This window comes from Tubulanus polymorphus, chromosome 8 (assembly GCF_964204645.1).
Source record: "Tubulanus polymorphus chromosome 8, tnTubPoly1.2, whole genome shotgun sequence".
NCBI lineage: Eukaryota > Metazoa > Nemertea > Palaeonemertea > Tubulaniformes > Tubulanidae > Tubulanus > Tubulanus polymorphus.
This window is the reverse complement of record NC_134032.1, coordinates 9,044,102-9,069,376: the sequence shown is the minus strand read 5'-3', so window position 1 is coordinate 9,069,376 and position 25,275 is coordinate 9,044,102. Positions and strand designations below refer to the sequence as shown.

The following is a 25,275-nucleotide window of genomic DNA, read 5'->3' as shown; positions in this document are numbered from 1 at the left end:
GATCTGGAATATTCACTTAAATAACGAAATATTCTATTTACTTAACTTGTGTAAAAGGAAAAAGATTAACAAAAAAATGATTATTCGATGTTTTTGTCAGATAATTCGTTTATAGTCTCGTCGTAAAAATAGAAAACTTCACAAATCTAAGCATTTTCGAGCCTTATATTCAATACAGAAATATTTGTCGACCATTTCTAAGAGGAAGAAATGTGCAGTGCTAAAAAAGTTTTAGAAACATTTTTCAAAATCAAAATGATGGATCTCGTTTCCGGGTTGGAGGCTATACTGATGACATCACCACCTCCGGCTGAAAACCAGGAAGTGAAAATTAAAACTTGGATTTGTCGTCTTTTTCCGAATTTCTCGCCACTGATTTCGGATTATTCGATCAGCGGACAACAGGTCAAAGATGGAGACGAGCGGTGAAAAACTTTACATGGGATCAGCTAGTCAGGGTAAGTGTCGAAAAGCACCAGAAATTCGGAATTTTGATTTACTCGGCTGCCAGAGTCGGAAGGGGGCGCCACGTTACGGCGTCGTGAAATATCGTCTAATATGCATATTTTCGTGCTAAATTTTGTTAATTGTGGGTAGGCCACCTATGTGCTATGTGGCTAAAGGGTTGGGGTTTTTATTGGTTGTTAAGTTTTGGAAGATTTCGTTTCTAAAATGAATGTGGACGATTTTCGCCAATTTTACTACGTACATGGGTATCGGTGGTCGGCTAGCTAGTAGCTGAGTAAGAGTTGTAGGTACGGCAAAAACAATAATCTGACAATCCAGCGTCTATTATATGTATATAAATAACATAGACACATGATTAACAGGTTTTCATTTTTACAGCAACTACAAATCACAGGGACTTGTCACAATTGATAGCAAATGAATAAAACCAGTATCAATGACTAACCCCAGTATCCCTGTATAATGTTATACAGGGATACTGGGGCCGGTTATTGATACTGGTTTTATTCATTGACTCTCAATCGTGACAAGTCCATGTGCTACAAATAGACTATAATACGATCCCTTGTATGAGTCGAAAGTCTGTAGATATTCTGATGATGGTTTTTCGTTTAATCACACATGACCTAAATATAGAAGCGCGCAGAGAACGATTACCCGGTTAAGTAGACTCTGCCTTCCACGGTAAACTGGTTTCATCGGTGAAATTCCGTGAAATGTTTCTGATCCCAATGCATTCGTACACTAAATTTATGCCCTACTCGGTACCGCTGTACTCGGTAAATTCACCCAGTTTGATCAGGGGATCAGGTCACCAAATTAGAAAGCATGAAGGATAGGAATTTGCTTGGTGGCAGCGCAAGACACCGTATCACAATTTCCTTCAAAAGCGACATATTGCATGATGCCCTAAACAAAGTTTCATGAAATCATCTTGAGCCGTTACCAAGAAAAATGCTACCCAAAAAAATATTTACTAAGTGTCCCCTGGTGGCAGCTCCGGACATAGTATCAGGTTTTCCTTCGATAGCAACCTTTGGGACCTAGTCAGTAACCTGTCTGTGGTTTAGTTTCACGATCTGATATTTTCGGAATGGGAAGGTCATTTTTCAATGAAATCTTCGTGAGTCAATTTGACTCACGAGTAATTTGCCTGGCATTTTCTGGTCTTTTGAGATATCCGTCTAATTTTTGTTGTAATCAACGCACAATAACATTCGTAGCTTGTTTGATACCTATAACACCTCACCTGACGATCTTAATCCATGTGCAAATCAGCCTTAAAGTGGGAGTAAATTTCTGTCAATTCAACTGTGGCCATTCTGAAAACTTGTAGTGGGTGCTGGCACCTGTGGACTGAGGCCAGGACAACAGCACAAACTAACGAAACGAAACGACGAAATTGAAAAAAATTAAGAAATCAACACTAATTCACATTTTTCTAAATCCATACTTTATGATTTCATTATTTGTGAATAGACGACGACAGACGAAGTGTATATAACACAAGTACATCTGTTCCGGATATACATGAAAGGATACGGATATATCTAGACCAACTACCAAGTGAAATGTTTGAAAAACCTTTGGGAAATGATGGAATGTGAAACATTTAAGTAATGTGTTCGTCAAAAAATATTTTGATCCCCGTCGTGTAATGTGTTGCCCGGAATTTAGTCGTAAGCAGTCCGTTTAAGTTTCAAGTCATTTTATTTCGATGCATCCTGATTCAGTGATCAGGGGGCAGTTTCACAAAACAAGTTTGTACTTGTCAGGAGTTAGAATCGTTGTCCTCATTGACCATAGAAGCAACAACTAAACCGAAAATCTGAGTTAGACTTATCGGTAATCAGAGGTAACAGCTTAATGTTATTGTAACAAAAATGGAAAATAATGTGAGAAAAGCCGATGATAGATATGAAAAAATTTGAAACATCTGGGTCCGGTTTCATGGATATGGAAGAAAAATAGTCCCTGGGAATATTTTGAAATTCGTCAGGCCTATAACCATGGTTTCTCATTGTTACTACGGTGGTTGTTGCCAAGATCGAGGATTTACCCCTAGGGATAACTTTGATACTCAGTCTATGAAACCGGGGCCTGGAGTTCATCAATCCAACCCCTACAAAATCCATTTTGATTACTGGGTTTCTGACATTCGCACGTGTTACGCATATCAGTGTTTGTATCATATCGAGTATAAGGCCTAGCCTATGTGGTCCCGGTGTGTGGATATTGAAATCGATATTTCATATGATTTAGAAATAGATATTTTATCCTGGCTCCAGGGGCCACTGTTCCATAGCCAAGACTTAAGACCAGAAGAGGTCTTAAACCTTAAGACTGGTCTTAATTTGTTAGATTGGCTATAGAACTAAGTTTGTCTTAGACCGGTCTTAAGTCTAAGCCCTGTCTATGGAACCAGAATCCGACAGATGCGGGAAACTATTTCCTTAAATTCGTCGTTTTTGAACGGTTAAACTAGAACAGGGAAATATAGCTGAAGGTCTGTGCGAAATGTTTCCCAGTGCTGTTTAGGTAGGGCCAAACAATTTTGTGCTGTGCATGTATTTTGTATCTAAGTTGTACTTCTTTTATAGGCCTATTCTGTAAAGCGCCTTAGAGCCTTTTGGAATGAGGCGCTTTATAAGTTTTGATATTCAATTTCAATTTCCTTTAAGTTATTGAGATTTTTTCATTCTTTTCCAATTCTGGGTAGAAATAGAAAAAGATTTTTCAAGGCCCTGAAATTTTGTTTTTTTTTTCTCTATGGCTATGGAATAAGGTATGGAAAATCAGAAAATGGTCGCACAATAAATTTTCTTCCAATTTTGAATCCTAGGTCACGCCTAATTGTCCTAATTTGTTAACAATCAGGGGCCAGTTGCTCAAAAGTTGGTTAGAGCTAGCCAGTTGATAGTGGACATAGTGACAATTGAAATTCCATTGTTATGGTATTTATCCACCAGTAATCTTTAACTAACTTTTGAGCAATTGGTCTCAGGATTCCTTTTCAAAGTTTCCAGGTAACAAACACATTGTTCATACCACTAAGCGTTTGAGAAAAATTTCTATGAAAACATTGGGTCATTGGTATCAATAATATACTTAGAACGGGACATCTAGGCCTATATGAAAATAAGGTTGGTTATGGTATGTGTAACTTGGGGTGTATGGAAAATCTGCACCCTGCATAAATCTCTCCTTTCTGCACACTATTCCTACCCCTCGATACTCCTTAACCTCGCCCCTCGATTTCCTATTCTGATCACTCGTCGCGGTCACCCATTAGTTCGTCGTTGTTTTTTACAGTAGAGAAACGGACATTAATTCTATTTCCCCGGCGACCGGCCCCGTACGTGTGTCGTTTCTATTTATCCATCTGCTCGACGCAGTGGGTTTCAGCCGCACGTTAATTCCCGATATCCTCCCCGAACGACTCATTAGATGTTTACCATCTACTCTACTTACTTATATATATATATATATATATATATATATATATATATATATATATATATATATATATATATATATATATATATATATATATAAGATATATGTAGTCATTATTCATCCCCTGCCCGGAAATGACCTTCAGAAAATATTATCGTCAATGTCCATTTGCTTGTCTTAGGAGAATTAGATTATGGAAAACGGCTCGTAAGGAATAGACGAAAAAAGCTATTTCGACTTACATGTACCTCCCTCAATCTTTTCTCTGTTTCCCTTCCATTCTACCTCTCTTCCCTCGCTCCACCTCCTTTCTCTGTTTCCCTTCCATTCTACCTCTCTTCCCTCGCTCCACCTCCTTTCTCTGTTTCCCTTCCATTCTAACTCTCTCCCCTCACTCCACCTCCTTTCTTTGTTTCCCATTCATTCTACCTATCTCCCCTCACTCCACCTCCTTTCTCTTGTTTCTCTTCCATTCTACCTCGCTCCCCTCACTCCACCTCCTTTCTCTGTTTCCCGTCCATTCTACCTCTCTCCCCTCACTCCACCTCCTTTCTCTGTTTCCCGTCCATTCTACCTCTCTCCCCTCACTCCACCTCCTGTCTCTGTTTCCCTTCAATTCTACCTCTCTCCCCTCACTCCACCTCCTGTCTCTGTTTCCCTTCAATTCTACCTCTCTCCCCTCACTCCACCTCCTTTCTCTGTTTCCCTTCCATTCTACCTCTCTCCCTGTAACTTCCTCCCTTGCCTTCATGAATGCTTCTCTCTCCTTCCCCTCTTCGTTCTCTGCCTTACTCTTTCATCAACTGTACCCTTCCCTCCCTTCCATCATCTTCCCCTGAACCATTAACCCTTATCCATTTATATCGTCCTATCTCTCTATTTCTACCCATACCTCTCTATCCTCTCCTTTTCCTCTTTCTTTCCCTCTTGTTTGCGATTAGTCTCCACTCCTGATTCTATACCTGCCCGCCTCTTTCAACCCTCCCATTACTTCCTGACCTCGAATCTCTCCAAGTCTTCTACATGCCTCTCCACCTCTTATTCAAAGAATCATGAAGCCCCCGTCCCGTCTCCTGCGCTCTCTCTCACTCTCGCGAACTCTCTTTATCCCGCCGCTCCTGAATTAACGACGTATTGCATAGGATTTACATTTATCGACTGTTCTGTCGAGGGTTCGGCGAATACATCGCCTCGCACTCCTCGCCGCGGCAACCGCTGATTCGGCTTATATTTCATCCTCTCACTCTTTCTCAGGTCTCGCAAGTGATAGACAGTCGTGTCTCTCTCTCTCTCTCTCTGCAATATCGTGATATTTCGATATTATGCCCTAATTTATACATGTTTCTGCGTCGACGGTGCACGCATATATATATGTATATATAGGATAGTTTTGACTGGATTATTCATCAGATCGCGTTCGGTAATTGCGCGTTTTGTCGGTCATCGACTTTTAGCGAGGGTTTTTTTTTTCTGTGGAGAGGAATAGAATGTTTATTTCGAAGAGAAACGTTCGGAAATTTCGCGGCGATTGTTTTTGCGACGGAAAAATTTCAAGTTCAAGGCTAAAATAAAACGATACCTCGTTTCTCGTGATCGGTCGGGTGATTTTGTAAACGGCGATGAAATTTGTGATCAGTTCTTCGGCTATTACTGCTCGGTCTGTAATGGTTTTATAGCTTGTTCTTGATTTAAAAAGAAAAGTAATGTATACGGTGTATTTAGAGGGTCGGCCGGGTCAACTTTCGATCAAGCTCATCAGAAATGAGGAACAAGTTATCAATTTTTTTTTGCCTCGTGAGATGATTTTTTGTTTTGTCATTTTTCTTATGTGGTTCCCGCAGAACAGGGAAATTGGGAAAAACTTGGGAATTTTGGAATGATAATTCCCGGTTCGGAAATATTTGGGAAATACTAAGAATCTTAGATGTTTGATTTCAATATTTTCATAGCTTTCAACGTTTGCCTTGTTCAGCTAGGGATTAGGATTAGTTGCGCAGTCATTACTCAGATTTAAGATCAGTCTCTTTAGACCATTTGAGACCTAGGCCTATAGCCGATCTTACAACTTTTGGCAGGTCTTACGATTTAATGAGACCAATTTTGGACATTGGTTTCTGACCGCCGTGCAACTGCGGCCAGTTCTAACTTTTAAGGTTTGGTTAAGAGTCTTTTAAGGTTTGGTCAAGAATAGACTATAGTCTTAAATCTGGAGAATGTGATTAACTCCCAAATTGATTTGAGATTCGAACTAAATAATTAATTAATGAAACTAGATCTATTTCAAAGTTTAACTGGAGGGCTCAGCGAGGCCGGTTCCTTAGTCGAGATTTAAGTCCGGGCCAGTTGCACAGTCATGACTTAAGTCCAAAAGTGGTCTTAAATCATACGATTGGTCTTGTAGATTGGTTGTAGAACTAAGTTGGTCTTGGACTGGTGTTAAGTCTAAGCCATGACTGTGCAACCGGCCCCTGGGCCCAGTTGCATAGTCATAGCTTAGACTTAAGACCAGTCTAAGACCAACTTCGTTCTATAGCCAATCTAACAACTTAAGATCAGTCTTAAGATTTAAGACCAATTATGGACTTAAGTCACAACTCGCCCCTGGTTTTATAGATCTTAAGACTGGTCTCAGGTTGTTAGCTTGGCAGTAGAATGACGTAAAACGGTCTTAGACCGGTCTTCGATCTAAGCCCTGGGGCCGGTTCCATAGTGGAGACTCAAGTCCAAAAGTGGTCTTACCTAAATGTTAAGACTGGTCTTAAGCTGTTAGATTAGTTATACAACTAAAAGAGTCTTAGACTAGTCTTAAGTCTAAGTCATGACTATGGAACCGGCCCTTGATTTTGGAACACGCACGCGGACTCTGGATTTAAGACCAATGAAAAGCCCATTTTGATTCTGCAGCCAATCTACAGGCATCCGCTCGCAACTGGCCCACCGAGAACCCAGGCCGTTATTAAGCACGAGATTATTCGGAAAATTGTGGAAAATTTTCTCCTTTTTTTTCTTGGCCGAGAATCTGTAGCCATTAATTTTCGGATTAAACGAGCGCTTCTCGCGGTATAGTCGAGGCTTAGTTTTTCGATTTATTTCATATACGTATAATGATTGATGTCTATGGATAGTCACCGGTATCAGCTAGATGATGAAGTTTCTGCGGAGTTATACGATGATTTGTGGCGGATTTTCGTATGGCGATGATTTGGTCACGTCCGCAGTGTTTTCTTTTTCGATTCTCCGCCGCCGCCGACTGTTTATCGAGTCTAGAATGGTTTTGCATTTATGGAGAGATAGTCGTCATTTATTTAGGGTAATTTGATGAGGTGGTAGGGGGATTTATGGAGGCGACCATTTGGTTTAGGGTAATTTTATATAGGCCTAGGGGGATTCTGGAGGCAACCATTTATTCAGGGGTAATTTGATGCTGTCATAGGGGGTTTATCGAGGCAACCATTTCTTTGGGGGGGGGGGGTGATTTGATGATGTCGTAGGGGGATTTATCGAGGTGACCATTTATTGGGGGGGGGGGTGATTTGATGATGTCGTAGGAGGTTTATCGAGGCAACCAATCTTTCGGGATAATTTGATGATGTCTTAGGGGGATTTATCGAGGCAATCATTTCTTTAGGGGTAATTTAATTGTGTCGTAGGGGGATTTATCGAGGCAACCATTTATTTTGGGGGGAATTTGATTATGTCGTAGGTGTTTATCGAGGCAACCATTTCTTTGGGGGGTAATTTGATGATGTCATAGGGGGATTTATGGAGGCAACCATTTCTTTCGGGGTAATTTGATGATGTCATAGGGGGATTTATCGAGGCAACCATTTCTTTCGGGGTAATTTGATGATTCCAGGCGTATGACAGGATTTATGGAGGAAGCAATTGATTGTTAAGTTTATGGTTGTCGCCATCTTTTCTTGTGTCTTATCAGGGTATTATGTGGTGATGTCAAAATGGCGCTGCCGTTGTCTCCGGTACAATTGGTCCATTATAGCGAAATGAATATTTTCAAACAGATGAAGTTTAATTCGATTATTTCTGATTTATTGAATCTGTTTGACACAGATGTGTTGTGTTCAGTGTATATGATGCTTTGTATGGACTAGTATGTGATTAGCGGCAGAAGGTTTTGACAATTTTTCTATGGTCATAGGTCAGGCCTTGAAGGTTTAGATAATGAATTCGATTATCACAGTTTTAGATTCTGTTCACGGTTGAGATTCAGGATTCAGTTCCACGGTGTTTTGGATTCCAGATTCAGACACTGTTTTGTATTCCGGATTCAGTTCCACTGTGTTCTGAATTCTGGATTCAGCTCCACAGTGTTTTGTATTCTGGATTCAGTTCCAAAGAGCTTCGGATTCCGGATTCTGTTCCACAGTGTTTTGGATTCTGAATCAAACCCCTGTGGAAAGGGATCCTTGATATCGAAACTTGATAGGTTGTAACTCTACAGCCGTCCCGCTTAAAGTAATCGAGAATTTTTGGGGAAAAATGTAATTCGTGACAGAAAACGACAAATTGTGGAAGCAGTAAAAAATCGGGAGAAAACCGTTGAAATATATCTTCTATCCAAAACGAGCGGACCTACCGACCGGACTGGATGTTGGACCGCACCGAATTCCTGAAACGAATTGCCGCCGTGCGGTGGCTGCGTAAAGTCCGCGTGGTCGTGACGAAGACGACAAACGATGAAAATCTCGCCGATCGCGAACTGGAAAAATGGACTTGGAAATCGCAGAGCGATTGGCTGACGCCGGCGGCGACGAGTCCGGACTCGGCGTCGGCGCTGTCGGATATCGCGATAGACGCATCGAGCGGCTGGTGTTCGCGGATGGCGTACACGCCCTCTATCAGCCCGTCGGATAACTATTATTCTTACCTGCATCTCGTTCATCCTGCAGATCAATTCTCCGACGAAGAGGTCGACACCGACCGGCTGATCGGCAAAAAGGCATCGACCGGTTCACCAGGCAGCGTTAGCGGTACCGGCGGTCAAATGAAAGGTAGGCTTTTTGTCTATTCGGCGGCCGGGCCAGTCATGAAGTATACGTACCGGTTAGTGAAATTTTGCTGATTTTCGATTTTATCGGTTAAGATTTTACTGATTTTGAACGCCGTGCTATTGGTGCTTCCCACTCCCTCGATGTTTCTCGTTTCGAATTAACCCTTTCAGTGCATCTACACTGCGATGTATAAATCGGGGATTACATCGCATTGCGGTGTATTGATGTTATTAGTAATTTGTTTTTAGATGGCAGCACCTGTCGAACATTGTTAAATATCAGTAATCAACAATACATTGCGTGGTGGTGTAGATGCATTATGTCTATTATTTAATGCGCTTGGGGGAATTTTGCGAAAAATGTTCACGTTATCTCCAGGACACAGTTCCACAGTTGTGAGTTAAAGTTAGTTCATTTTCGATGAGTTAACTCGAGGGTTAAATCTTAACTCGGAACTGCGGAACTGGACGCAGAACTGTTGTCAACACTGAAAGGGTTAAGCTGATTTTTAAAACATATTAATCAATTTTCCCCTCGTTCGTTGTTTGAGTACGTACTTCACGAATGCCCCGTACCGCTGTATTTATTCGCATTACTTGCTAATTTTTCTTATATAATTTAAAAAAAAAAACAATAAATATCTTTATACATTTTATGCCATTTTGCTGTTTTCATTTTCTGCTTTAATTTGTTCCGTGTTTTCTTGCTTCTCGACTTGTGCGAGTCTCTCTGTACCCGGTTCCACAATTTGAATTTGATTTGGTTTGAATTTTGTAAATGGTAATTAGGGTTATAATGAGCCTATACTTAAGTCTTCTCAGAGTCAAATTTACGCTTGAAGCTAGGTCTAGGAGTTGACATTGACTCCAAGTTCAACATCCACAGTTCTCAGGTTACGATAGACTCCTTAGAGTGAAAATTACTTCTACATTTGTTGAATAAGTATATGAGTCCAATCAACCGATCTTGGTCCGGAGTCGGATATTACTCGACTTCAGAATCCATTCCAGATTGACTCCTGAGAGTCATCTGTATATAGCTGAGAACTGTGGAATTGGGTCCAGACCTACAGTTAAAGATGACTTCACATAGTCATGTAGTACATATCTTGTAACTGGTGAACCGGGTCTAGGCCCGGCGGATGAACATGACTCCACACAGTCATATGGTTCATATCTATAGGGCCAGGTAGAGTCACCACATACAGCTCATAACTGTAGAAACAGGTCCAGGGAATTACTGCACTGAGTCGGCTCATAATTGTGGAGATGTGTCCAGTGGAACTACAGTTGAACGTGACTCCACAGTCATAAGTGGCTTGTATGATTATAGGACACGGTTTAAAATGACTCCACAGAGTCATATGTGGCTTGTATGATTATAGGACACGGTTTAAAATGACTCCACAGAGTCATATGTGGCTTGTATGATTATAGGACATGGTTTAAAATGACTCCACAGAGTGGAAGTTTCTCCACATGTGGCTTGTGTGATTATAGGACACAGTTTAAAATGACTCCACAGAGTCGTAGGCGGCTTGTATGATTATTAGGACACAGTTTAAAATGACTCCAATGAATCATATACGGATATGATTACAGGACACAGTATAAAATGACTCCACAGAGTCATTACCGGCTCATCTGAATATAGGACACAGTTTAAAAAGACTCCGCAGAGTCATATATATATATGCCTGCGGTTGATAAACTGTAGAACCGGGCGCTCCCCTGAGTCAGTGCGTGTGCGTGTGTCTCGGTATATGTGAGAATTTATAGATATTACGTATTTCATATTCATGATGGTTAAATTGCCGTCTTATACAAACACTGCGCGTATATTTGAGTTGCACTCGCCGAATACAAATGAAGCTTACTGTGGCAGGTGCGGGTTTTATCGCGGCGATCATGTATCGGATTCTATTACGATAAATCAATTTGTTTTTCACGTCGCGAAATGTTTGATATTTTTTGATTCCGTCTATACGTCGGGACCGGCGCAAATAAACTCCCTCTCTTTTGATTGCTTGTCATGATTTGTGTTAGACTTTGATGTTTTCTTGGAATTTTTGCCACCTGATGGCCGGGGTATGGTAAATTCCTGATGGTATAAAGGTATAAGGCCAGCTTGGGTCATAGGAGGATATGGCCTCAGTGTTGGGATGGTAAGTCCCTGATGGTATTAAGGTATAAGGCCAGCTCAGGTCGGATTAGGGTTTGGTGTCAGCGTTGGTATGGTAAATTTCTGATGGTATTAAGGTGTAAAGCCAGCTAGGGGCAGATGAGAGTATGGTGTCAGTGTTGGGTTTGGTTAATTCCTGATGGTGTGAAGGGTCGAACGAAGGGTGTGGTATCAGTCGTGGGAGGATGGTATTACGCACCTGTAATCAAGATTTGTGGACGGATAAGATATCGGCTTCCATAAGATCCCGCTATGATGTCATTCGATTTTTTCCGTAGGGGGATTTATGGAAGCTTAGTACAATGACTACATTCAAACACGGTGACCGAATAATTAGATAAAAACCCACTGATGCACAAATTGAAAAAAAATTTTAAATTGAGAATTTACTCATTTCAGTATACTTATTACTTATACAAATTTTTTAATCGAGAATTTACTTATTATAAAAGCCACAACGTTTCGATCTCACTTCAGAGATCATCGTCGGGTATGAGATTATATGTATGTATGTATGTATATCTCGATTTTAAAATTCTTTTTTAATTTGTACATAGTGGGTTTTTATCTTATTATGGAAGCATCTTTTCTGGAAGCATTCGTCGGACGTAAATTGATGATGTCATAGGGGGATCTATGTAGGCAGCCATCTTTTCTGGAGGTGTCCATATATGTAAATTGATGTTACAGTTTCAAATTGTTTTTGTTGATATCGTAAGGGGATTAGGATTATGTAACCAGTATTTATTGTATGTTGATGATGGATGATGTCATAGGGGGATATACTAAAGGCAGCCGTGTTTTTTTCCCTTCGTACATTCATTCGTATATTCACGTCGTATTTTGTAGATGACTCGTTTGTTTACGAGACGGCTGCTATCGCTACTCCAGATTTAACGTCGTCCGGAGACGGAGTTCACCTCGGAGGAGGAGGGGCCGACGTCGATCCGGCGGAGAAAGAACGACTGGAGCAAGAGTGGAGGGATGAACTTCAGAAAGTGAGTTTGAGTTTTAACTCCCCGTCCTGGGTTGAGGGAGGGCAGGCCAGGTCATTACCACTTTTACGCAGTCGGGTCAATTGTAATTGTAAGTTAATCGCAATCGCATGACGCCACGTTTTGGTTTTCGTGTATGTATCCAACAATGGGATGGCTCCAAGAATATCCAAATCATGACATTCTGGGACTTCCCTTTCGATAGTATCTAGGCCTATACTATTTCTGGGTTCAAACCCTGGTGGTGACAGAGTTTCTTGGTCGAAGGTTCTTCTCTAGCCTCTCCTCCATTGGAAAAAAGAAACATCGAACCCGCTTATCTACGTGGCGCTCAGCAGGTTGAGGGTGTTAAAAAAAAAGTATCTATACTGGTTGGCTCTGAGAATTTCAAGTGGCTGGCTGCGAGCATATCCAAATAGCGATGTTCAAAGTCTTTCATTCTCAGTGGAAGGCTCTAGGAATATTAAAATCATGGCCATGAGGGGTAGACTTGATTTTGTGAGGAACTTTTTTTCTGTTATTGAACTTTTCATTGGCGTGTTATTTTGGTTTGTACACGTATGTTATTTTCGCCGATTTCGTTATCTTTGCAGACGGAAGATGAAATATCGACGTTACGCCACGTATTGTCGGCTAAAGTTCAACACGCTGCTGATCTGAAACGTAAACTCGGCATCACTCCGCTCAACGAGATCAAACACGACCTGTCGGAAGGATTGAAAAATATCAAAGAGTCCGGAGCGTAAGTATCAATGCATCGAGTGTGGCGCCCTCATTTGGCCAGTGCTCGAATCATGCTTCTGATGTAGCCAATAGTAAAGACCATACTGCCCTCTTGTGGTCTAGGATTGAATCATTTAAGCACTAGATGTGGCTCGCTCATCTGGTCAGGGGCGAAATCGTGCAGCACCCCCTTGTGGCTTAAAATTGAATCATTCAAGCACTATGTAGCTCCCCTTATGTGGTCAGGTGCAATATCCCTTGTGGATAGAAGATAAAATCATTAAGCACTTCAGTGTGCCTCAACCCTAGTGCTAAATCACTTGCAGTGCATCCACAGGGCTAAAAAAATGATAACGCTCCCAAGAAGCTTAATTGGAAATTGCACACAACGCTAACGCTCCCTTGTGACTGAACTAGAAATCACAGTCGCAGTGCCCCTCGTGACTGAAGTCAGACCAATTCGAGCCTAGACGAAATTCTAATAAGAGTTGTTACATTGTTACGCGTATGTGTTACGTAGGTACCGGAAGACTAATGAAAAATTGCATAATGTACAAGAGAAAATCACCTCGTCACAGGCGTAAGTTTGACAACCACCGACAAAAAAACAAAACAACCAAAACTCAAATTCAGCTAATAACGATGGCTTGGGTTCACTTTAGAATCGAAAAAACCCTGGGCCCAGTTGCGCAGTTGTGACTCGAGTTGAAAAATGGTAAAAAATTAAGGCCGGACTTACTTAAGTCGTTAGATTGAATATAGAACCAAAGTGAGCTTAGACTAGTCATAATTTCTTTGATTGGCTCGAGATCCAAAAATGAGCGCTTAGACTAGTCTTACCGAATGTACATAGCGTACCGTACTGAAGCCACTTCCATATTTGGCTCACACATAGACGAGTATATCTATAGGCACTAACCAATCTAAAAATCTGAAGCAAGTCTTAAGACGATTTCGGACTAAATTCTGGATATAAAGCCGGCCCCTAGTCCTAAGTAAGATATTACATTTGCTCTAAAAAGAAATAACAATTTCGAACTAATCTAAGCCTCAACTGCGCAACTGTCTGCCCTGTTCCGTTTATTTCTAACTATATTAACTCAGATCGCTAATTCTTGCGTGTTCATGAGTTCATAACTGCTTGTCTTCGTTGATTAATCTTGGAAAGCCGAGCATGTTCGAGCAACTCTTGCTCAGTTGTTGCTCAGTTATCTCTTCGTGTTTTGTGGTGGTATAGGGCATTCGCTATCTCTTGCGGGACCTTGTTTCGCCTGAAAAATTCATCCCAGTTTATTTTCGTCGATTTCAATGATCACGTAAGTTGACAAACTGGTTGACTCAAAAGGTAACCGAAGCTTGAATCTTATTTGTTTAGTGGAAACCGGTACTTGAACCCACACTCACAAAACCAGAACTAGGTCCCCAGTTCCACGGCCGTGGTTTAAAATGTGACTGCATACAGTGTTATGACAATGCTGGTTTCGTGTCTGGGCTCACTACGCAAGATTTTATCCTCAGAGCAGATTGTGATGCTGAACTTGTCTCGAAATTCAATGAACATAATGCCAAATCTGTGGATAGCATGTCATTTAAACGCGCTTTGACTGTAATTTAAGAATAACTCAATAAGCCCTTTAACACTTTCAGTGCTCACTAATTGATACCCTATAGTGTTCGAGATAATTTGAAAATTCTAAAAAATTCCACCCTAGTGTGTTGAATAACGGGTATACCACTATAGTGCGTCTACACTGCGGTGGGGTGTATCGTTAGTAACTAATATTTCACTATGTTTGACACGAACTGCCATTTTTTAAGGGAGATAATTACTAATTAAATCAATACACCGCAGTGCGGTGTACTAGCAAAATCTATCACTGATTTATACACCGCACTGCGGTGTAGACGCAAAGGTTTAAGTCAAATGTAAACAAATACTGCCGAACAGGGGTACGAGATCGTGCTCATTTGAAACTGGGTCTGGGACTGTTCTGATTGCATGGCATTCGCTTCCTTCAGCTGTATCTACATTGAAATCTACTGATTTATAGCGAGTTAGGATTAGGATCTTTCCTCCTCTCCCCGCCTCGTTGCTTGACAAATTAATTCTTCCTGATTAATACGTTTGTCGTTGTCGCCTCCGTATTTGGTAAACGTGGCTGATGTAGCTCCGTAATAGGGCAATAGATTTACGTACTTCATGAAAAAACAAGAATAAACAATGTGTGTTCATTTGCACAAGTAGTTCAGTTACTACTCATTTGTAGGTCTTGATAACTCAAGTTCGAAATAAGAATGTAGTTCAATGATAACTCTTTTCGTGAAGCTCATTCAATATTCAGGTTCAAAACATTCAAAATCTTTTTTATCGAAATAGATTTTTACTTATAAGCAATATTTTTTTGATTCTTCATATGTTTGATAATTTATGAGTTTTTAGGTTAATACTGTTAAATATTTTGTTTCAGATATGTGAAAACTGGTGCAGTGTTGAAAACGGCTGGTGAGAAAACCTCGTCGGCAATCAGTAATTTGAGCACAGCCGTCAAGGGTAAACTAGGAGATGTGAGGTACGTGAAAATATGGCTTTAATTCATGATTTAACCATCTGATAATCTCTCGTCTGGAACCACCACCCTCAAACAATCTGCCGCCTGGAACTTGACCCCCTCAGATAATCTGCAGTCCAATACCTGACTCCCTCAGACCGTATACAGCCTGGAACCACCAACTTCTCAGACAATCTGCTGCCTGGTGGAACTTGAACCCCTCAGACAATCTTGAGCCCAATACCTGTGACCCCCTCAGATAATCTGCAGTCTGGAACTGCTAACTTACCATCTGCTGCCTGGATCTTGACCCCTCAGATAATCTTCAGCCTGGAACCTGATCCCTCGTACCATCTGGAGTATTATACCTGCCTGTCACCCTCAGATAATCTTTGGCCGGGAACCCAAATTTCTCTGACATGTTTAGAAAATGTCTGCCCAGCTTATGTGCGTGGGTGCATGCAGGGTCCAGACTGCAGTGCACATTGATACCTGCATTTTTGCGTAAAACTACATCCCAATCTAAATCGAAAAGTTTATTCGTCGTTAAACTTCTTCCGTAACGTTTCTCGTTTCAGAAATTCGAACACTTTTAAATCATTCGAGGAACGTGTCGGGAACGCTTACACCACAGTGAAGGTATGTAGCCTGAACACTCGTCAATCTTAGCGCTCCAATACATATTTACTTTCACCGTAACAATATAATGTTGGGCGGGGGTCGAGCGGGGTTGAGTTTACTATTAACCATTACCGTTTTGTGAAACCTGAAGACGGATAGTACTTCAAAGATTAAGTAGATTCATCTAGAATACGAGCCTTCGCTACTAGCGCATAGTAGCTTGACCAGGTAAATGAATTGAATATATAACGATGAAGCTACTATGCACTTGTAACGAATTCTCGTACTCGTAAATAAATCTAGTTATGCTTCGAAGTACTGCCATTACGTTTTACCGATCGGACTCCCAGTTTTAACACGACTCCTCTACTACCGTTTTGCCCGAACAAGTCGACGCGGCCATATTTCTCCCGAATATGAATTTGATTTATGAATACTGATTTCTCTCTGTCGCTGCTGCTGTGATACGTTCGTCGTTTGTGGTGATGCAGGGAGCTGTTGAACACGGTATAACCCACGCTGATTATAGAGATCAGACGCTTAGCGCCGAGTTCAGCGCTCACCAGTAAAACTATAATTAATCATAATTATATTACAAAGGTTTGCGCCTCAATCAATTGCTATATATATATATATACATACGTATATACAAATTATATTACTTTATAACCCTGGCCTCAGTATAACCAAGCTTATATAGTAGCCCAAGTTGCACAGTCCTGGCTTAAAGTCCAAAGTGGCCTTAAATTTTGAGGGTGGTCTTAAGTTGTTGTTAAATTGGCAATAGAACTGAGATGGTCTTAGACTTAAACCTAAAGCAAGCTATCACTGTGCAACGGCCCCCTGGTTTTGAATTTCATATTCTCTGGGCCTGGTTTTATTTTCATACCATATACCAAAGTGACAAGGTGTCCTTGGGCCAGGTTTTACGCTCGGGGCTATTATCTCGGTTTTATAAGCCCGTGGCCCGCGTTTTGTATTCTTGGGGCTGGTGGGTTTTATCTATGCCCAGAGTTGGTTTTCTCGAAAGACTGACTCAAAATATTGGGTCCCAGTTCCACAGTTCTTCATTACTGAAGTTTGACTTAAAGGATAGTCTTATGAAACACTCAAAGCCTTGTGTATAGAGAACTGAGAAAGTCCCATAATAAAATTTTATGCAATAAAATTTCTGCTGTTGACTTAACAGCCATCATCAGGTGGTTGTAATTACCCGGTAAAAGCCAATCTTGGTTTCTTTTTGTTTAGTTTTATCGCGTAAGACTCTTTTGGGAAACTTATTCATTTGATGCAGTAGTTTAAATCAGTCACCTCTTTTGTTTTTTAATCTGCACATCAAATTTGAATCAAGAACTGTTGGAATTGGGTCCAGCTATACGACAATTCATCACCAGTGATAGATATTTATCATTATGAATCGGGGTGGTTGATTGAGATCGTGATAGCCTGGTGGTGAGCGTGTAAGGCCGAAAGCGCCACCTGGCGGTGAGGGATTGAATTACATCCAACTCATGAACTTCTTGTGGCTAGTTTAGCGGGGACATTTACAAGAAAGATCGCTTTTGCCCTCCTCTTTTTCTGTGAATCAAGTTACCGCCTACCGACAAAAAATCATGCGTGTAGTCTTTTCGAATTTTGATTGTAAACAAAAAAAAATGTATTGTGGCGCCCCCTATATGTGATTGCAGAGATCACGATCAGTGAGGCTTTTTACATCATCGACCCCCTATCAGCCACAGCGTAATCCACAAGAAATGGTGAGTGATTTAATCAATAGGTGGCAGTGCCTAGTCTCGAATTATGGCTAATAGGTGGCAGTACTTGTGTTGGTTGTCTTTCTGCTAGGGGGCAGTACCTCGTCAGAAAACAGACATGGGTAGCTGAATAACAGATGGTAGTCTGAAAAGCAGCTAATTGGTGGCAGCACATGTTTTGACGATCTGTCTGCTAGTTCGCGGCGCTGGTGCAACTGCTGCAACTTTTTGGCTTGACCTGCGAGGCAGCACCGTATATGATGTATACATGGGTGGCAGCACCGGGCTTGAAAAGCATGCTTCTAGGGGCGGGCGCTTATCGGGGAAACATCAACAGCATGATGGCAGTACGCCCGGGGCTCTGATAAAATTTGGTAAATTATGGGATTAAAAAGAATCACTTTTACATTTCGTTATAATTGGGTCAGAAAGGTGAACTATCCACTAGGTGGCAGGGCTATCTCCTCGTCGATTCTTTAAATGTCTGATAGGTGGCAGTGCAATCGGGAGACATCGCTAGCTCGGGTGACAAAAGAAAGCCAAAAAACTTCACTTCATCAATCGCTCAAATTTTAAATTTCTCTCAATTTTCTTATCGCTTTTTCAAATGCATACGTCTCAGAAATCCAAATCAATCGGGAATTTAAAGACTAAAGTGGTGAGTTGGGACTAAAAATGATCTTTTAGCTCGGTGGGTATAAATCTTCTTCGTCAGTGTTGTTTCAAAATGATGTTTGATGTCTGGCCATCGCACTCGACATCCGACCCTCCACGCCCTACCGCGTTGCGTTGTAAACCCTTCCGGAAAACATGGCCGCATTTGCGAAATCTTCCTATGACATCATCGCAATACCCCTGATTACGCTTATTTCAGAAAATATGCATTCATTAAAAATCCTTAAAGCGATCTGATGACATCATAGGTGGATCTAATGAATGCAGACATTTTACGTAACCACCAAAGTGGCTGCCTGCACCTACGATACCTATGATGTCATTAGTAACTGTGACAAAGTCTCAATTGATTTAGCATAGTGATGATATCATAGGGGACTTTCCCGATGCCGCCATCTTCTCTGGACGGGTCTTTGTGTACCTTAGCCCATCGCACTTCTTTGACTGAAGGAAACAGCTCGACTGTCTTTCGCCTGAGAAAATTGGTTTTCGGGAAAATATTTTAAGATCTTAATGAAATCTTTATTTCTATCCTACGATGGGTGGCAATATTGTACAGAATAAAGCTTGAACTGTGATGATTTCTTCTTGTCTGATTGAAACAATTTTAAACTTCAGAAATTACCGAGGCTGAGGGGTCATTTTCAGGCTCTGGACCCGATGGAATTTGACTCAAGGGTTCAACATTGAAACGGTCATTGATGTTGATTGAATATATTTTCACTTTAAGAAATCATGGAGGGGTCTGATTAAATGGTTCCGAAGTTCCGGACTCATTTTGAAGTCCAAGTTTTGAAATTCGAGTCTTTGGTTTTAATAAACCATTGAAAATGAACACATTGCAACTGCAGATTTCAATTTTTTCTGGTAAATTTTCCTAGGAAAAAAAATGTTCTGAAGATTAAAAAGAAATGTATATTTTGTAATCGTAATACGCCGGGTGTCCCAAAAAAAAGTGAATCGCTTTTCTCAGCGATAAAGAAACCAAATCTGCTGAAAATTTGTAGCGAATAACCTGAAGCTGCAGTCAACGAGTCGGCTGCAAAACATCGGCAATTACCGCAATTTGATCTCAAATTCAAAACAGCGTGCCAAAAATTACAAAAATGCGATGTCAACAATTATACAGTCATGCTGGTTTAATTTGATCACAAATTCAAAACAGCGTGCCAAAAATTGCAAAAATGCGATGTCAACAATTATACAGTCATGCCGGTTTAATTTGATCTCAAATTCAAAACAGCGTGCCAAAAATTGCAAATATGCGATGTCGACAATTACACAGTCATGCTGGTTTATTTTGATCTCAAATTCAAAACAGCGTGCCAAAAATTGCAAAAATGCGGTGTCAACAATTATTCAGTCATGCTGGTTTAAGTCGTCATCGTGTAAGTCATTACATTGCTGAAGTCGCTTCTTTTTTTAGTCCCGATTTGTATTTTGAATTCATTCGAAGTCATTTGGATTGGATGATGACAACCGTCCTAACTACCACGACTTCATCTTAGTTATATGTAAAAGGTCGCGTTGATATTGCGTTTTTTGTCTGTCCGATGTAATTTTCTTGTTAGTCGGAAGCAATAAATTTGAATTGTATTGAATCGTTCACCTTCACTTAATACATGTGAACCTGTTGTTTTCGGCCACGCGTCATTTATATTGGTTCCTATAGATATTCATATTTAGCGGGTGTTTTACTACGTTTTACCCACATGCGAGGGTAGATTTCATGAACCCTGACTAGCATGCCAGGGTTAAAACTAGGTCTTCGTCGCGCACATATTCTATGTATGTAGTTCGTAACCACATTTTTCGTCTCACTGAAAATTTGTATTTTGAAAACGTTCTCTTCGCATTTGTTTCGTCTTATATTTTAGAAACATAATATCTTTGAACTATCATATCTGGGGCCGGTTCCACAGTTGAGTCTCGGATTCGAGCGAGCGTCCAGATGGACGGTCAAAACTTCGTACTAGTCTAAGCTCGTTTTGTTTCTTAATCTAACAAGACCATTCTGATATTTTTTTTTCATTCTATGACCGATGTTATCAACTTATCAGGTAACCCTTTAGTGACTTCGGTCTAAGCTCATTTTAGCTCCAGAGACATTTATACAGGGCTACGTAACATCGGTCTAAAGATTGATCAACTATTTGGACTCTAGTCGTTACTGTGCAAATGCGTAACCTGCGTCTGAACTGAGGAACCAAGCCCTATAGGTTTATAGCTATGAAGGTATCATGCTTTTACCGACACTTGTTCATTTTTACACCTATATCTATATATACCGGTATATATATATATATCATTTTAGAAATTCTCTATCTTTATCTAGACTCGTTATTCATTATTTATGATACGTATGATTCTTGTAGTTGCAGTCGATATTTTTCACGCGAAACTCTTGCCGTGGTCACTTTGCGTCTAGAATTCCACAGTCGTTGGTTTTTGACTGTACATGTAATTGAAGTTGAAATTACAGTAGAACCCGCTTAATTCGCATCATGAAATTCATCTGGTGGCACTAGTAATCTATATTAAAACGGGGGCTGATCTAGCTTTTCGGAAAAGGGGTGCGCACTACTTACTTGGCTCACTGTTTACATATGGGGCAGGGTCTGGCTATGCTCCTCCGGAAAATTTTGAAAATTAGATACATTCTAAGCACTAACTTGGTTGAAATTAGTAATGAAATATGTTAACAATTTCGACATATTCTAATCATAAAGTCTTGGGTAGAAATTCCAAGGTCACTCTGCCGGAGAAAGGGGGTGAAGCCGCCACTGTTTAACATTGTATTTATATACATTTACGCATAGCGCATATTTATGGGGGTTAAATGGGGCTACCCTGGTGCCGGCCTGAACAAAATTAAGCGGGTTCGACTGTCGTTCATTTTGGAACCACGTCTTAGCAATTTTTTGTTTCGCGTTGTAAAATAGGAAAATTTTTCGCGAAGTAAAAATGGTAAAATTTCGCCGAGTTCTCTCTTTTTTCGACTATCAATTTTCATCCATGAATTTTCAATTTAGTTGTAAATAAAAAATGGCGCTTTTCACAACTACAACAAAAGATAAGATGTAGTTTTTAACTCGATCTTTTTGGTTTTTACATTTTTTATTTTTGAAATTTGCATAAAAAGAAAATTATCAAATTTATGTTTTTTTTCTATGGTGGAAACTAATGCCGTTTCTCAAACTTTATTTTTCGTATTTTTCTTTTGCAGTCGAAGGTGACGGGAAGCAAGTCGGAAGATAACTTCGAAGATATTCTAACGAGCACGAGTAAAGATGGCGGCGCCACGGCAACAAACAACGGGACAACGGCGACATCGCCGATGGCTACCACGACCAGCACGTCACCCGATGGCAGTAGATAGAAACTTCGACCCCTCGAAAAAAAAAAACAAAAAACAGCACCGTTCTTCACATTCCTGAACTTCGAATTTGTCACACTAGGGGGCACTGCTGCTTAATGTTTTGCGTGGTTTATAATTCTCGGCTTTGTTAGAATGGATGTAGCAACCCCCTCCCAAAATAACAATGTATTATGAACCTTTGTCACAATCTACAGAGGCACGTATGAAAACCTAGTTATACTGTCATGGCGTAGATTTAATATTGGTCTTGTCTCCGTAGTTGACAGATGAACTTTGAGACAGGGCTTAGTATTCAAGACCATTTTTGGGTTTAAGTCTTCACCGTATATCTAGGTTCTGCCTTGCTCTATCTTCGCCGCTTGTCCTGACAGTTCTTAACCTATGATTCAGAATGATAACAATGAAAAGTCCCGCTTCTGGTAAGGCCAGTTAAATCTTGATTCTGAGAATCGACATACAATCTAATGATTCAAGACCATGCAAGTCTATGCTTGTTTTGGTTCCATAAACAATCTCTCAAACACCAGTCTAAATTCATTTTGGTTTTATAAGCAAACCACAGTCTAAGCCCATGTCGTTTCTGTAACGTAAGACCCGTCTAAGGTCGTTTAGGTTGTAACAAAAACTTAGGACCTGTCATAGACCACATTTTGATTTAAATCCTGACAGTACAACTGCGCCCTGAGGATCTGTCGGAGCCAAACATCTAAAACCAACCACGCTTGGTGGTTGCATTTGAGTCCACAGGAAAAAAATCTTGTAAAAATAGAAATTTGTTAAGATAGCATTATGTATGATCGAAAAAAGCTTGCTCAAATACCTATAGTCAAAGCGCTATTTCCAAATACGTGTATTACATCATCAATTCATGCTGTTGTATATAATATATATATATATATATAAAGTACATGTATATTCAATAAAGAATTGATTGAATCGTACTTGTAATGACAGCAGTCGGCGGGCCCGTCATGGAGAGTAAAATTAATTCATGATTTAATTCATAACCGCGTTCACAGGCCGCGCTTCGCTGAATTTAGAGAAGACCGTACGGGTATCAATCCGGCCCCTACCCCCCCCCCCCCCTTTAGACAATCATCACTACGAATCACCGAGTTTACAATCAATTTTTATTCATCCGCACTTCACATGTGTGACTTCACATCGGACATTTTCGATTGAAAATCCATCATTAGATATTTTATCGGCAAACTTTTAAAAAGTGATCGCGCACACTTCAAATGTGTTTAGATATATTTCAAATATACTACAAGCACCAGGCAATTGTCAGTTCATGGGTACGTTACGAAAACTGATTGTCCACACTGCATGTGTTCCGAACTTCACTTTTAGTTGAAAATGAACTACAAACGCCGGACATTGGACATTTTATCAACACTTACAACGAGTAATTTTCCACACAGCATATGCGTTCAGGACTTCACAGTTGAAAATGAACTACAATCAACACTTTCAAAAACCGATACTTCACTATACAATATCCGAAAATGGAGGTGATTCAGAGCTGCAGATTGTCGGAGGGGTTTATTCCAGGCTGCAGATTGATACCCGCTTACTGTTTTATAGTTTCTATCGCGCCATTGCGAAAAAAGTCGTTCCAAAAAAAAAATCGGTGATTATCATATCGTGTTTAGAGAATACATTTAGTTAGAGTTGTATATTGATGACTTAGAATTTTAATTTGTACAGTATTCACCTGCCGGGGCCACAATACTTCCGGGGTCCGGCGTTACACAGCACGAAGTCGACCCTGGCGGGCGATTTCAGTCGCCGCGTTTGTTTGTTTGTTTGTTTGTTGTTGTTGTCTTGGTAACAGAGTTTATTTCTTGATTATTTTATTTCACCGGCGATGGCGAGCGAGGCTGATCACATCGACACGCCTGCCACTGCCTGCCACTCTATCCTTTCAGGGGTTATCAGTATTATACGTAACGATTGTCCGATTAAGTCTACTGTTTTCCGAACGATCATTTTTCCCATCGAAATGATGGAAGGACATTCAGAACAGAAATTCCGCCAATATCTCCTTAAGTTTCTTAGTGCCAACCCTCAAAATAGTTCCATATTAAATGTGGGTTTATTTTCACCATTATTCGGTTATTGGAAAAAAGAATAATTTTACAGTAGAGTTGAAGTTAATTCAGATTGTAGATTTGAATTAATTGAAAATGAACTTATTCTGACTGCGTAATTTTTGAATGCTTTTAAAAATGAGCTCGTTTTGGCTGTAGAAAATTACTGTTTTGACTGTTGTTAAAGTATTTGATAATGAATTGATTTTGACCTTGTAACCAAAACTAACCCTCAAATGTGGAACTTTCTAGGGTTTGAGCACTCGGACGAAAGATGAATACTTTTTAGAGAAAAACTCGCGCTTGGCTTTTTGCTGTATGATATCCCATAATTGTCGGTAGATCTTTGAAAATTAGAGAAAAACGGAGTTAAAACAAAAATCTGTAATTTGTAAATATAAGAATTTGATGATAAATCAGCATTGTGAAACGACATACCTGGTGTCAATTTTGCAAATAGGTTCTAACTCTCAAATTGATTTAATTTCTTCACCTATTCTGTTTACCTTAAATCAATTTAAGAGTTAGACTTTAAATTTCGTCTAAACCTGGGAAGCTTTTTGTCATTAACGAAAACCCTGGGGGAGTCGAACATAGTGTGAAATCCTTTTTGTGAAATTGCGCACCCTGGTGGTTACTAGTATAGTTAGCAAGAGAGAAATGTCCACGCGTGGATACAATGGAGGGATCGGTAACTCAAGTTGCCCAGTTGATGACAGAGTTTAAAAAACTCTTTGAAATTGAACTAAATATATATCGTATATAATGAATTATATTTATGATATTATGATGATATGCCAAACAAAAATGTAAACAATGTACTAAAAACGAATGACATCCTCATAAAAAAGAAATATTATGATCAATAAAATGTATATAAAATGAATATAATATGTTAGTATTTTCCTCTTTGTTTTTTGGCAGTTTACAGTAGTACCCTCTATTTTAGTATCTAACCTTCGTTTTCGGGAACCCGGTTCATCGTCTGCTGGTATTCAGAACGAGTACCAACTCGTTTTAATCCCAGCGCTATCGCATTCGTTCACTTATCATTCAAGACGGAATCCAGTTATTTTGTGGAGTTCTCGACACGCGCTATAATGCGCTTGATATTTGGGTTCGACAGTGAGGAAAAATAAATATAGCTGCAAAGCAGCGATATCGGGTTTTTGCGCTGCAGCACCATGTATATTCGATATAGAGGGAATTCTTACAGAAAATCGAATAGCAGTGTTTCACGACTGCACTAAGCCTGATGTAAGTAAGTTTTGGGGCCTGACGGACCTCTGATGAGATTGTGCCCTTTTGATCAAGAAAGAAATGACCCGCACTGACATGCGAGAGCGTCAGACGATTGACTGAGCTGAATTTG

The 25,275-nt window shown here is 40.2% G+C and overlaps 1 protein-coding gene across 4 annotated transcripts; it reads left to right on the top strand.

The window, feature by feature from the left end:
- The first annotated feature begins 288 nt into the window (after window positions 1-288).
- LOC141910214 (tumor protein D54-like) lies at window positions 289-24,778 on the top strand. 4 transcript variants are annotated; one of them, XM_074800933.1, is made up of 9 exons: window positions 289-458; window positions 8,832-8,933; window positions 11,964-12,112; window positions 12,703-12,851; window positions 13,353-13,412; window positions 15,301-15,402; window positions 15,960-16,020; window positions 17,691-17,759; window positions 21,658-24,778. In XM_074800933.1, exons 1-9 carry the CDS (start codon window positions 413-415, stop codon window positions 21,808-21,810), a joined length of 891 nt encoding a protein of 296 aa, XP_074657034.1. In that variant the 5' UTR covers window positions 289-412; the 3' UTR covers window positions 21,811-24,778. The 4 variants fall into 4 exon arrangements, with proteins under 4 accessions (XP_074657034.1, XP_074657037.1, XP_074657035.1 ...); XM_074800936.1 differs by lacking the exon at window positions 8,832-8,933; XM_074800934.1 differs by lacking the exon at window positions 13,353-13,412.
- The last annotated feature ends 497 nt before the right edge of the window (window positions 24,779-25,275 follow it).